The sequence below is a fragment of the Taudactylus pleione genome, unplaced genomic scaffold (genome assembly GCF_031769625.1).
Source record: "Taudactylus pleione unplaced genomic scaffold, aTauple2 ptg000032l, whole genome shotgun sequence".
Classification (NCBI taxonomy): Eukaryota; Metazoa; Chordata; class Amphibia; order Anura; family Myobatrachidae; genus Taudactylus; species Taudactylus pleione.
The window spans coordinates 10952739-10968159 of NW_028284434.1; the positions used below are offsets into that span (position 1 = coordinate 10952739).

At 42.4% G+C, this 15421-nt stretch overlaps 1 protein-coding gene across 1 annotated transcript in view; it reads right to left on the bottom strand.

Annotated features, from left to right (window-relative positions):
* Positions 1–15421, bottom strand: part of BAIAP2L1 (BAR/IMD domain containing adaptor protein 2 like 1) — a 132769-nt gene that overhangs the window by 87416 nt on the left and 29932 nt on the right. The window contains exon 2 of the mRNA XM_088451969.1: positions 663–738. Coding sequence (XP_088308095.1) covers positions 663–738 — 76 coding nt within the window. The remainder of the gene's footprint in view (positions 1–662; positions 739–15421) is intronic.

Here is a 15421-nt window from a genome sequence, read left to right on the forward strand (position 1 = left end):
TATGAGTGTGGATGGAGGGGGAAAAGGAAATTCTCACTCTGGACTCCAGATCCGGCACTGTCCCACTGTAGCAGAATTCCTCTTAGGATCTACAAAGTGTCTAACAGGGCTGGCCAGTCACTGGAGCATTAGTAGACTCTGGGCACTAAAGTGTGCCCGGAGTCTACTGCGCATGACGCCGGAAAAATGGTCACGGTGGCCATTTTTCCAGCTTTTTGTACAGCGCTGACACCTGGCGCGGGACCTCGGAGAGGTAAGTTTTAAGTAATATGGGTGCAGTGTGGACTCGGGGGCTCGTGTGCACCGCACACCCTGCACCCATTATAGATACGCCCCTGGCTGTGTCGCACTTATGGCTCCGATGGATTCGCAGATTTTTTTTCCGCAGCCTCGCAGGGCTGCATCCAAAAACGTCCTGTGCGAGATCGGGCCATGAGGGGGCGAACTGCAGTGCCAATGCCGGCGTTTCTCTGCTATTGCATCGGCAACTAACACCCTTCACACCTAAATGGATTGAGTCCTTAGAGCAATGTTACAGTATAACAGGGGAGCTGTCCAAATGATATATGAAATCCTACTCATCACCTGCTATGGCAGCAGAAAATCAGCTCATGTCTGTCACTTGGTCATAAAACATTGATCAATTATGGTAGAAAACTTACCAGAAACTGCTTTTTCATAATTTTTTCCCAAGTTAACAAGGTTCCTTAGTCCAGGGTTGAACTGGTCCATAACATTCTGAAAACATATTAAATAGATAAGAAATATAAACATTTAAAATAAAGTGGAAAATTATATTGATATTATGATGACTATATTTAATGTGATATTGCTAAAAAAAACAATGCTACAAAATACAACATAACTCCTTACTACAGAAAGCCTTTTCCACAAGAGAACAGCACAGAACAGCCGATAATAAAAAGGTGATCTATATTTTACCACAGTGGTTATCCACGTTAACTACATGCAGTTCTACATATCCACTTTTTTCTCCTGCGATTGTAAATCATGGAACAAGAAAGGAGCAGTGCATTGTCCTGCCTACTCACCAATAGGCTCTCAGACCGTGTGTGTGTGTGTGTGTATATATATATATATATATATATATATATATATATATATATATATATATATAAGAATGTGGGCGTATTAACAGCCTTAATAAAAACAGAAAAAACCCATGGTCAGGTTCCAGGATTATAATATGTATCAAACAGTAAGACATGTAGAGGTAAAGCCACAAGGATGCATGAGATATACAGAGGTTTAAATATAAAGAAAATAAAGAGGGCTTCAGAGACCCCGACCAAATGAATGTGTTTCAAAATGTTCTTTCCAAACTGAACTGGAGTCCTGCCGCTACCCCTTATACATCAAATTCCCAGATCCAGCCCAGGTCACAGAACACGGGTTTCAAGCCGGGTCACAGTGGCTTGAAACCCATTTACACTGTAGGCTGGGCCCGGGTTATTGGCGGGGCTTCTCCACTGCCAGCACTTGGCGATGACATCATCCCCAAGCGCCGGTGAGCCGGCTCTCCATAGGCTCTTAACAGGACACAGGTCATTCCTGTGTCCAACCCTGATCGCTACCTGGGTTGGCTTGCTGGGTCACTGGACCCTGGAATCCAACCATGGCCCTTTTTACACTGAGCCGTGACCACAGTTGACTTGGCAATAACCCGGGTTATTTGGCCAGTGGAAATAGTGACACCCAACAAAAAGGATTTTGTAATGTGGAACTTCAGCACCGAGCAAGACTTTACTAATTAAACTGAATGGAGGCCTGCTCGAAGCATGAACAGATATCTTTGCACAGCTGGAACCTGGGAACACATAGGGGGAGATGTATCAAACCTTTGAGACAGTAATTAGTTAGACAATATCTAGATAGACACCAGATGTTAGACAGTCAATAGTTAGGCAGGGAAAAAAGTTAGACACAAATAAATGTCAGACACATTAGTTAGACATGTAAAAAAGTTCGACAGGTACAAAAGGTCGACAGGGTCAAAAGTTCGACATGAAAATGGCCGACACAAAAATGGTCGACAATTTTTTTTATTTTTTTTAGCCCTAATCTTCACCCTAACCCCCCTAACCGTGGGGGTAAGTGCCTAACCCTAACCAAAATTTTTTTTTTTTAAATGTGTCGACCCTTTTTCTGTCGGTCTTTTTCATGTCGAACTTTTGACCCTGTCGATCTTTTGTACCTGTCTAACTTTAGTGTGTCTGACTTTTGTCTGTGTCGAACTTTTATCCTTGTCTAACTATTAACTGTCTAAAATCTGGTGTCTATCTAGACATTGTCTGACTCACAGGTTCTCAAACTCGGTCCTCAGGACCCCAAACAGTGCATGTTTTCCAGGTCTCCTCACAGAATCACAAGTGAAATAATTAGCTCCACCTGTGGATTTTTTAAAATGTGTCAGTGAGTAATGACTACACCTGTGCACCTGCTGGGTGACCTGCAAAACGTGAACTGTGTGGGGTCCTGAGGACAGAGTTTGAGAACCACTGGTCTAACCAATTACTGTCTGTCTATAGTCCGGAACCCACTGCACAGCATAAACACACCTTGTGTAACACCTAAAAATAACCTGTCCACTGAGAATTTCAGCAGATTTAGAATATGTATAAAAATTTCAATTGGTCATTCTTAAATGTAGCAGAAAGCTTTTGCTTTAGATTACTAACTGATGGAGATGGATGCTCAGGAACACGGCTTGTCACATAACCACAAAACACTCTAAGATACAGGGAGATGGGTGGACCGCTCTCTGGACAGTGATGTTCTATTGCCAGGTAAATAGATTTTCTCACTATCGACTGCCAAGTGTTTTACGGACACATTTTATAGTGCTGCCCAACCATTACCAGCCTTCTGGACGACAGTGGTATTTAGAACCAATAATAAAGAAGTTTACTATTTTCATCAACAATTTATAAAGCATCAAACCAAGATGATTCTAATTAGTGGAATGCAAAAAACATCTGCTGGTTCACACAGGCATTTTGGGCCATGAAGCAGATAAGTGTTGGCGACCTTTGGCACAGAGAGGCTGACAAGCCCTTGTAAGCATATGTGAGCGCTTCTGTACCGTGGTGCAATGTACATTAAAATCTATCAACCAAATACATAGAAAAGCTGGGTTAAGCCAGCAGCAGTGGCTGTATGACAAAGGCCCTCATCATTAAGAGCTGCCCAGATGTCATCTGGCAAAGTGAAAAGACTAACCAGCTACAACTAATGTTCCATAATCAGTAACATGACAAGCACTATATGATCAGCATGGAGACTCTACCCAACCTCCAAGTAACCAGTAGCACCACTTGCTTGTAGTGAACTTGGCACATTCAGCAAACCAGTTAAATGTACAACCTTTATTAAGCCCGAGGCCATGCATGATGTACACAAAACATGTCATTAGTTTGTGGTATGTGATACATTAAGTATGTGCCTGATGCACTGTGACTGTATGTTCATTTTATTTAATTGCCACTAGGCTTAATAAAGGAAGTTCATTTAATCCAGTTTGTTTGATGTGTCAACTTTCTACAAAGAAGTAGTGCTGCTCCTTGCTTTCATTACATTCCCAGGTGTCAATTGCCCTCCTGCCCGCCCTTTCCTTTGCCTGTGAGCCTTATTCCACCTGGATGCACCTTTGCCAAAACCACAGTAGCAAATAGCTTAAACTTGCATTTGTAAAGAACTGTGCAGAATTTCCAGGTTTCTTCCCACAGTCCAAAAACATACTGTTAACAAGTGTGTGACAGAGAATGAAGAACTGCAAGAATCACTGGGGGCAGTGACTGATGTATATTATTACATCAATTGCTTCTGTGTCTCTTAGCTATGGCCTGGTATAGATGCCCAGGTACTCTGTTAGGCATCAAGGTGTCCCCAGTAGGTGATGGGTCATCTCCTGGTCCAAGTGGCCATTTGCCGGATTCCCAAGGTGCTATGTCCTCCTGGTGGTGTCTGAAAATGCTGGAGTGATGGCCACAGACGCTGCACAGTATAAGACAATTCCTTCTATATACTTTTACTTTTCATGCAACACAATTTTTCTATAGCCCTGTGACCAGGACAAGGACAATTTTATATCCTTGGTTGAAAGCCTTAGGCCTTCTGACATGGTTTACTTATTTATGTGTTGCACATATGTTTTGCATCTAGACTAGGTTTTTTTTTGTCGGGTTGGGGAGACCAGTATGGGTGACCCTCTCACCAAGTTACTGGAGGCTCCTTCCTCCTGGGTGGATTTGAACATCCAGTTTTCAGGTGGAAACTTCATACGACTTCAGGGAGGAAGGGGTACAACTGAGCCTTGCGGCAGAGCTGTGCCAGAAGACCCTAGCCCTGTAAATAGCCTTATGGTTCTGGGGGCTGAAGATGTGAACCTCTCCCCCTACCCTCAGCAACGGGGACTTGAAGATACATTTTCCCCCCTGAGAGGCCTTATGGCTCTGGGGAAGTTGGGAGAAACTGGTCCCTCTCCTTTTGGCGACTGTCCAGAGACCCTATCCAACAGCACATCACTTTAAAACAAACTCTGTAAAGTGCTGCGTAATAAGTTGGTGCTACACAAATAAACTAAACTAATAATAACAACCATTTCAGAAGTCACCGACAACCAGAACACAGTTAAGAAGGAATAACAAACAGAGTGAGACGATACCCAGTGAAAGATCCTACGGAAAACTTTAAAAAGCTCCCAACAAATAGAACATAACAACTTAAACTATTTTCCTGTTTAAGAACATATCATTAGCACTATAAACTAATGCGGTAATAAGGTGGAAAATTGGTCTAAACCCCAATAACTTATACACTTGATTTTATTATCTAAATAGCAATTGATTATATATACACACATACATACATACATACACACTTATTGCTGCTTTCTTGTTTTGCAGAGGTTCTGGAATATTAGTAAATGAGCCCCAGTATCTGATTGAATTTCTATCCAATTCAAACATTATGGAGAGTTGCTTACTTCTCATATCTGGTAGAGCAAGCAGAGAGCTGGTTGCAAAACTTGTCTACTCCAAATAAAACTGGCAGGAACAGTGTTTGCACTATTTAACAGGTAAAACACAAAGCAGCCAACTGCAAACTGCTCATTTACATACCAAGCCCAGGTATGTTTGAATAAAATTAGATATAATAAAATAAAATTAAAAAACTACACACGTTTCATTGTCTTGCCCTGGATAGTATTATGCAACAATTTCTTAACGTTTATACTCATGACAGAAAACCTATTATGGGCAAATAATGCCACTTACAATAGAATGAATGCTGAGCCTCCACTTAGCACCTTGTTGTAAATCTGTCCTGCAGTACTTGCTAGGAACATTGGTTGGCAAGAGGTGGGAGAAACAGGTACGTTTTACATAACACACACAATCAGGTCTGTCATCACTGTCCTAGGGGACCTGGCAGAGATTTATATTTTCAGATTAAGGAGTCAAATAGACCGCAACTAGCCCCCTTCGTGGCCTGATCTCGTCCTGCACTTGTGTATTTTTCTACACAGCCCTATGAGGCTGAAACAAAAATCTGTAAGCCTGAAGAAATGACAAGTCATATAGCCACACTTGTTTGCTGGCGCAAGTAAGTCACGTCTAATTGAATTGACCTCTTAAAGTGAATAATGTCCCTATTAAACAGAAGAAAAAGATAGAAGCATTTGAAAGGTGTTTTACATGGTTGTAAAAACAAAGATATGAAAAAGCAGGTTATATGCGTTGTCATAAAATATTTGCATATATTATGATGGGTAAATTAAACTTGCCAGGCAAGGTTTTAATGCTCACTTGTACAGTACATGCAATGGTCTGCCATACCGCAATTTCAGACTCTTCCTGTCACAACTGCGAAAATACATATTTATAAAACACAGATTTTGACTTGTAACTCACGGACATAATAAATACTAATATATATATATATATATATATATATATATATATATATTCCTTTTTCCAGATGGATCTCTAGCATCAGGGATAGGATTGATTTAATTGTGCACTAACTGGTGCAAATATGAAACCATGCCTATGGACTGGAGCCATTCGGCCATAAAGATGTGTGAAAGTCTGCTTACGGGGGAATATCCATATTTAGTTCCATTGACACATTGCCGCTGCATTGATGGCCAACCCGAGTTCAACGCTACATCTGCCCCTATGTAACATATATATATATATATATATATATATATATATATGTATGTACGTGCAATTCTGCAAAGCTCACAATTCCATCAACATGCCAAACTCAGCCTACGTGTAACTGCCCCTATACACCCACGTATGCTCTTTTACAGATTATACAGTATTATTATTATAAATTTATATGGCGCCACAAGTGTTCCGCAGCACCTTACAAAGTACATAAATAACTTACACTACTATACAAAGCAGGACACGGACATGTATAATAAACATTGCTATATTAGCGACCGTAACACCCACAAAAGCAGCCAAGTGTTAGTTGCCCTAGTGGGGAGTAATAGATAAATTAAATTACAGTAGGGAGAAGCACAAGAGGGTAGAGGGCCCTGCTCAGAAGAGCTTACATTCCTTAAGGGAGGGGCAGACAAACAGGAGTGACACAGATGGGGTAGGTGGGGAGAAAGGAAGATGAAGCAGCAAGTTAGGATGAGAGCTGGAAGGCTTTAATGAAGTAGTGGGTATTAAGAGCTCATTTGAATGATTGTAGAGAGGTTCAGAGTCTGATGGGGAGAAGGAGGAAGTTCCAAAGGTGGGGAGCAGTGCAGGCAAAATCTTGGAGGCGGGAGTGGGAGGAAGTAATCATTTGGCATGAAAGGGGGCGTGTATTAAGTGAACGAAGACGGCGGACAGAAGAGTGACGGGAGAGGAGATCAGATGTAAATGGGAGAGGAATGGGTAAGGGCTTTGTGAGTGAGTGCGAGAACCTTGAATTGGGTTCTGAAAGGGAAGGGGAGCCAGTGGAGGGCTTGTAGGAGAGGGGAGGCAGATGTAGAGCGTTTGGAGAGGAAGATGAGCCGAGCGGCAGCACTGAGCACAGACTGCAGAGGAGAGAGATGGGATATCAGTCTTACACATCAGTTGTTGCTGCTGTTGCAGTAGAGCTTACAATCATTATTCCCTATCATATAAACATCACAGCTAGGGCTTTTTTTTTGTGAGTATTTTTGGAACGTGAGAGCAAACCCACAAAAAAGGAGGAGGACATACAAACTCAACACAGATTGTGCCTTGGCCAGAAACTGAACTCATGACTTCAGTGCTTTTTATCAATTATTTTGTAAATATAAATACCTATGTTTCTATGAGGCCCTAGAGCAGTGTTTCCCAAAGCCGGAGCTCATGGCCCACTCACAGTCCAGGTACTAAGGATATCCATGCATGAGCACAGGTGGCTTAATTATTACCTCAGTTTGTGTTACCCACCCATGCTGAAACAGAAATATCCCTCATGTCTGGACTGTGAGTGAGCCATGAGAACTGGGTGGGAAATACTGCCCTAGAGCATGGTAAAAGTCCCCCTACCACCTAACAGAAATAATGGAAGTAGTATGAAACTACATTCACACTGTCTAGGATCCTTCCATCTCTCCAAAGCTATGGAGTGACCAACAATTACATTGAACAAACTATATAGTCCACCAAGACTTTGGCGAGAGATAAATTGTGAGAGATAAAGTTCTAACCAATCAGTTTCTAACTTACATTTTAACACTCTGTTTGAAAAAGGACAGTTAGGAGCTGATTTGTTGGTCATTTATTTCTCACAATTTTATCTCTCTCCAGGCTTTAATAAATACCCCCTTACTGAAAAGAAACAAAAAAGCAGTAATATCATCCCCACTGACAGTATACTGGGAATGGCATCATATTATGGAGATGATTTGGACTGATCAAGAAACTCCACTCATGTAGCCTCACTAAGCACTTTTTCTATTGCAATCTGAGTCAACCAATATTTGAGATTTAACCTCATATAACAAACCTCTATTTCCGGTACATTGTAAGGTCATGAGCAGCAGGGCCGGATTATAGGGAGGGCGATAGGGGCGATCGTCCTGGGGCCCCCACACATAGGGGGCCCCCACACACTGTCTTCAGCCCCCAGGGCCGGCGCAACCCGCTCTGCAAGTCCTGCACTGCAGGGAGACGCCAGGCTGGAGAGGCGCTCTCCTTGCAGCAGTTCTTGCTTCTGTCGGCTGCCGCTGCGTCTGTCACACTGAGACTGGCAGCTGCAGACTACTGCTGAGCTCTTCATAGATGATGGGGGAGAGGGGTGGGGGGGGCGCTAGAGGCAGGGGGGCTGATTAACAAGCCGATCAGCCTGAACTGAAGGAGGCTAAGCCGCCGGGGTGGATGGCTGAGCTTCTGCTCCTCCTCCTCTCATCAGCTCTCTCCCTGCCTGAGAGATCCTCATGCTGGGAACAGGCAGGGACAGTCTGCAAAACATTTGCCAGTTTACAAGTGTTTTCAGACACTTGATTACACATGTATAGTGGCAAGTAGTTTGTACACTGTCCCTGCTTGTTCCCAGCATGACCCTCTGACCTCCCAGCCAGAGAGGATGTAGAGAAGGGACTGGGAAACAGCATGAGTGCAGCAGCAGCCAGCACAGTAACTATGTTCTACTATGAATGTGTGTCTCTCTCTCTCTCTCTCTCTCTCTCTCTCTCTCTCTCTCTCTCTCTCTCTATATATATATATATATATATATATATATATATATATATATATATATATATATATATATATATATATATATATATATATATATATATATATATATATATATATATATATATATATATATATATATATATATATATATATATATATATATAGGGCCCCCACATGTTTGTTGCCCAGGGGCCCCCACAGACCTTAATCCGGCCCTGATGAGCAGGGCCCCATTACCTTGTTTTATCCTGAGTTTGATCCCATTTTTTAGATGATGGGCATTCATTGGTTTCTATGTTGCGCAAGAAGGTCACCAGTATTTTGACAAAGTTGCAATATGTAAAATTGCCATTGCTCAGCTCAATAGTATATATTATGCTTATGTACGTCATTTGCTCCACTTAGCAACATAACACAGGCCTCTTCCTGCAGCTCCCAGTCACTTACATAAAATTAATATAGTTTGTAAAAATGATATATGACAATAACACAACATATATAAACTTGTGATCAGCACAACATTCCTTAGGCAGATAAATTGCTGCTTTATCTGCCGACCTAGAAAGGTTTCTTAGCTACTTAGCAAGGACAAGTGTGCTGCTTTACCATTAAGTGCATTTCTTTGCTTCACGGTTCAAATTCCAGGTACAAGTTACATGTACAGGAGACTCCTGCTACACACGGCTTTCTAGCTGCAAGCAGACCTGCAAGGCACATGTCCCCTAACTTTCGGGAATTAAATAAACATGAATAGGAGTCGAAGGAGAATAATTTTGGGATAAAAATAGAAAACCTTAAATTAATGAGGGATGGAGGCGAAAAGTGATAGTAGGCAAGGTACTGTGATTAGGTTTCACAAGACAGAACTATATAAAAGCCCCTATACATCTGCCGGCGTTTTGCTGACTTCCAGATTAGACTGGAAACACAGATTGTCTGATATTGATGATCGCCGATCCGTCGGGGAAACAGTGAAATTCTTCATGTTAAAAATCAACGAATTGCTGATCCCCCGGTTTGGGTATTGGGGACTTGCCCCAATATAGCAAAGATATATGGAGGCAAAGATATATAATTTGCCACATTAGGTGCACACATACAGCCCATATAAAATGAAGAATTTAAATTAGTAAAATCATAATCCTCTAGAACATATTCGGATTCAGGCATTATATTTACGTCCTTTCCAGGGATTGGTCAATGTGATTTTGTCTCTCTCTCTCTATTTGTTCAGTACATACCAGTCTTATCGCAGAACAAATCCTGCAAGGGTCATCTATAAAATTGCAAAAGTGCATTTTACGGTGCAGGACCAGTCTCTGGTGTTACCATAAATCCCAGTAGAGAAAGATGCAGAATTATGGGTCCAACTGAAAATGCGTATAGAGTAATGAGTGAAACGTCACTGCAAAGTCCATCATATGACATGGGGTGCAGAGAGGGTACAAATTACCTGGCCAGGGTGCCCATAGGTGCCCAGAAGTGAGGTGTGGTGTTACCAGGCTCCCCTGTGATGCTGTGACCACACTCTCCTGGTGCAAAGCAGCAAAGGAATGCACCCCAGTATAGGGTATATTCACGCCCCCTCCAGTGGCCACACACCGTCTTCAGTACTTGGGTACACCTGATATCTCAGCGGCCCTGCATATGACAGACTACATAAATACCACAGTTAGGCCTCATTTGCTTCCTGCAAGTGAAGGGACTTTCTTTATTACATATCACTTTTGTGTTTTTGAATATTCCCATTACTTTGGTCAAAGTGCACCAACAAAAGTGCAACTGATAACGCAAAATATTTTTCATTAAAAGGATGATGTTTGAAAATTGCATTGGATATAATTTTCAATCTGATGACCATCTATTCCTGTCAATGTGCCTGTCACTCAAGTTTGTAATACAAGAGTTTTTCAATCAAAACACAGAAAAGGATGGTGTTTGGTTGCGCAACTATTCGGCAAAAGGCAAATCGCGATCCACTCAACTCCGACCATCAGAAGGTGAACTGACATGACTTCCTTGAGACGTCTCCTTGCAGGATAGGGAACATTGTGGAGTTAAACTAAGCGGGTTGTGAATGCGCACCTCATATGGTCATGCATAGATCATTGGATTCTAGATTGACCAAAATACGCAATGTCTTACAGGTATACAGAGACCAGTAGATATCAGGAAATCCAGAAACATTGGTCCTACTGTAGAGATAAATGTTACTCCATACAAATGTACAATATCTGCCTTTTTAGTTAATAAGTACAATATCAGTGAGCTACAAAGCAATTACCCAAGCACTCAAGCCATGCTTTAGAGGCCCTTTAAAGCTTGGGGCCCATGGATGTGTTCTTTGGAAATGTCAATGGCCAGTAAGAGCCTTTGGCTGCTTCTGTAACAATAATGTCCGCTAAGTATCAAAGTTAAAAATTCACTAAAAATCCAAAACTTAGTACATGTAAAAGGGAGTAAAGGAAAAGCCATAAAGATTACAGGTACACTCAGGAAATTTGCCCACGCATTCTTTCTTTGTCCTTATCATACCTGGCATTTTTACAATGTCATAACACACTTAAACATCGACAGTTTATTGTACTCGGTTACCAAAACAGCTCAATTTAAAAATACTTAATTGTAGTCCTAACTGTTCAAGTCAGGGGTCTAACTAGCAATCATCATGCATATCTACTTACCTTATTAATTCTTAAAAATCATTACATTTAAACAGAAAGCCCAAACGTGGGCTGACTGTGCATGCGCTGGCCTGGATTCAAGTAGGGCATCCCAAGTGGAAGCAGACAGGATCCATGACTTCTGGGTCCCACAATAGCCAGTTAGGTCTAGTAACGCTGCTGTAGAACACTTACAGATGTGTCCTCATACCCCTTTGCTGAAGTCACGCCAAACAGTCCCTTTTGGTGAGCCAGGTCCATTGAGGCTCTGCTAGTTCCAGGTGTCTACTAAATGCTACAATGCGCCAAGTTCCATTGTGCTTTGTATACAGACTCCGGGCCCGATTCAGAGATGGATGGAATTGCAGAGCCGCACACAAGCCAGCTGTGCAATTCCGTCCATCTAAAATGCTAATGCAGTGGTGTCTGTAGGAAACAGACACCTCCTTGCTGCATCTGCGATCACAGCATTGAGACCAAGGTTGCAGCCTGGAATCACGATCAGGACAATCGGTCGTGATGGTTGCCCCTTTGGCCAGGCTGCGGCAGCTGAAGCTTACTGCAGCCTGACTGGGTTCCCGTTTCTGGCAATGGTGGCCAGCCACGCCCCCAAACGCTGCAGCATGTCAATCTACTGTGACTTGAGAGGAACTGCGGGTGCAATCGAAGGATCCGTTCTGTACAACATGCGCAGACCATTCACCATTGGAGAAGTACCCTAACCATTGGGTTAGCGAACATCTCTGAATTAGGCCCTCGGTCGCACACAGATGTATCGCATATCAAATTAATCAGCAGTCTCCTGGTGCGTCCTAGTCATATCACATTGTGAAGAAGACACATTTTCAGGCGACAAAGACGACTAGCACTATCATAGGCGCTCAGCACCTGGCGGCTCACTCACTCCAGGCGTCTCACACCACATATTGAGGCTAGATGTAGGAGGATACGTCTACATGTCTCCAGAGTAGAGACTTGACCTTCAGTCTACCTTTAGGTTTTTCCTTCTCTTTTCCGGAAACCATCTGTTGTTCTCTGGGCCTGATTCAGAGCCAGATGCTCTGACAGAGTGCTCGCTCTGAATCAAGGCCGGGCTTATGTTTTTTTAGAGCGGCCTCCTGGCCGCTCGCATAGCTGTTGGTGACCACCCACAGCTATAGCGAGCGGCCAGGAAGATGGTCGCGATGGTCAAGACCATCGCGACCATCGGGCTTGCGACGAGACCCTTGTGGTAGGGTCTCGTTGCCGCAAGCCCTAGAGTGCTTTCGGCTCTAACAGAGCCGAAAGCATTCCCTCTGACATCACTTGTGTTGTCAGTGGGGCCGGCCCCAGACGGTAGGCGTTCCCATGGGAACGCCTCCATTTGGGCAGCCACTCCCCTGGCCCGCCCACCACAGGGGGCATGCTGTCACTCAACATCGACAGCACGCCCCCTTTGGTACAAGACCCGAAGCAACGGTTTGCCCGTCGCTATCCGGGTCTCCCGCATGCGCACGATGGAGCCGGCTCAGTCGTGCGCATGCGCACTGGGCCACCATCGACCCGCTTGCGAGTGCACAGTGCTCACGAGTGGGCCTGAATCAGGCCCTCTGTACAGAGTTCATTATCTTAATTTCATTTTAGAAGAATCACGATTCATTAAGTTCTTTACTTCTGCACTCCAGAGGCATACAGAAGGCATGGATACTAATCACAATCTGGCTGGAAAGAATAGAGCGCACACATGGAATCGGACAACATCAAATCTAAAAATATATATTTCATCTAGCAATCCCACTAGAGAAACAACATTAAAGTGGTTTTCCATCTTTAGAAGATTTTCTGGCTTGCACATGGCCCCCTGCCACGTTTACTAAACACATCACTTCTTCTTTCAGCCCGCTGACCCGTCACTCAAAATCCCCTTAATTGCTGAGAACGTAGATTCTACTCTCTGAAGCAGGGTTTACATTTTCTGTTCATTATTCATTTGCAGTATCTTTTGCAAATAGCTTGTGTTTGGCTACAGCTTTGTATGTATAAATACAGATTCATTTCTTTCAGAAACCGAACAAGTTTCCACTACGTGCTAAATCAGATAGATGTCGATTCACCATCATTTTCTCCTAAGAGATAAATAACACACACTTTATGAACTTGCCATTTCCATTAAAAACGATGCATTCATTTGACACTTCACCGAGATAGATTACATGACACAAAGCAATACTGCCTTTATTTGCCAGAAACACTATAGTTACAGATTACACTTACAAATCCAACAATAGTGCTGGTTGAGATTTGAAGAGATTTCTGGAACCTGTTGATAGTGAGAAGGCAATACGATATCTGATTGGTTGTCTGCTCTTTACACTGAAAATTCTCCCCAGCGCAATCTCAGACTGTGAGGCCTTGTTATCAAACCTTAATATGCCGTCAATCACTCACAAGCTCTGACAGCTTACAGTTCAGTATTCATGTCCCTATCAGGAGTAAGTACATTTACCAACTCGCATTCAAACTCAGAAATCAATTTATTTTTGTATTTTTTATCTATGGTTTTCCAAAGTCTCTTAAGCTCCGTACACACGGAGCGATTAGACAACGATCAGATATCGTTGTCTGATCGTCCTGCATGTGCTGGATGTTTGATATCGAACATCCAGCACATGCACCAACCCCCAAACTATAACGACCCGCGATCGATGATCGCGGGTTCCTATAGTAACCAGGCTAAACAGGTCGATATAAACCAGGTTGGCCTGCATGCACAGGCGATGGTCGATATCGACAATACGTGCCCGCGCATCGACCATCGTTTGGGAGTTGGAAGGGCCCAAAAACAGGTCGATATGAAAAATAACGATATGATCAATAACATTAAAGTCCTGTAATAACTGACCGTGTGTACGCACCATTATTTTTACTATTACTAGCTCTGTATTTTTTTTTATTTTTTAGATCAAGTATTTTTTATTTAAAGTTTTGAAAATACACCCAATAAAAAAATAATAATAATAAAAGCAAGTGCGGTAAGTATGAAAAGTAAATTTTGTGGCATATACATACAGACAAAGCAAAGTATAATGTATAGACATATTATTTAGGATATACATACATACGAGTACCCGAAGGCGCCATTCGGGTTCCCGAAGCATGAGCTAGAGATCGAGAACATTAAGCATAAGAGGTGCATAAAAAATATCCCACCATAAGACTGACCACACCCGCAAAAATAATAAAAACAACAACAACTACAAAATACACCCAAAGCAAACCTACCCTATAACCCCCCACCCTGTATAGCCCATCCCCAACTCCAGTATACCTGGATCCCACATTTCCCTCCCCCCTAACTAAACTAACCTACTACTAACAATCCCCCCTCCCTCCCCCCGATTGAAAGGAAAGATATTCGGATAACTGACTGGGGCAAAAACACAAAAATGGTCATATCCAGGACGAAGCAGGCAGCCGGCTCCTCCCATAAACTACTTTCCCACATTTTCGTAAAATGACTAGAAATATATACAGAAATACTGAAATATAATAGGCTAAAAAGCAAACAGATTACGTATAGCTAAAGTGGTCTAACAGAGAAACTACCTTTACCAGGTAAGCAGGGTAATCCCATAAAATAGACAGAAGCTTAGAAACAGCCACAGCAAAATATATATAAAACAGAATATCTAGATATAGCAGGAGTTTCATATAACAAACATATAACCAAATAAAATATAATAATCACAAATTATATTAAATGACATACAAATATGTGATAAAAAGGATATATATAAGAATACTATAAATTACTAGGCAATTACAGAAGAATCTTCAAATATACTATGGCAGGTCATATCTTACTAACAGCTTTCATTTAACAACTGGTAAGGCAAAATAATAGATTGATGCAGATCAGTCCGGCCAAGCTTCGGCCCCCTGTGAAAATGTACCATAATGAGCAGTCCCGTTCCAGCATGCCAGAAAACTGACAGGAAAGTACATAAAATATAACAGCAGCAAGTCCTGGAACCACGGCAGACCCCACAGGATTAAACATCTGAACTTGGCTAATGC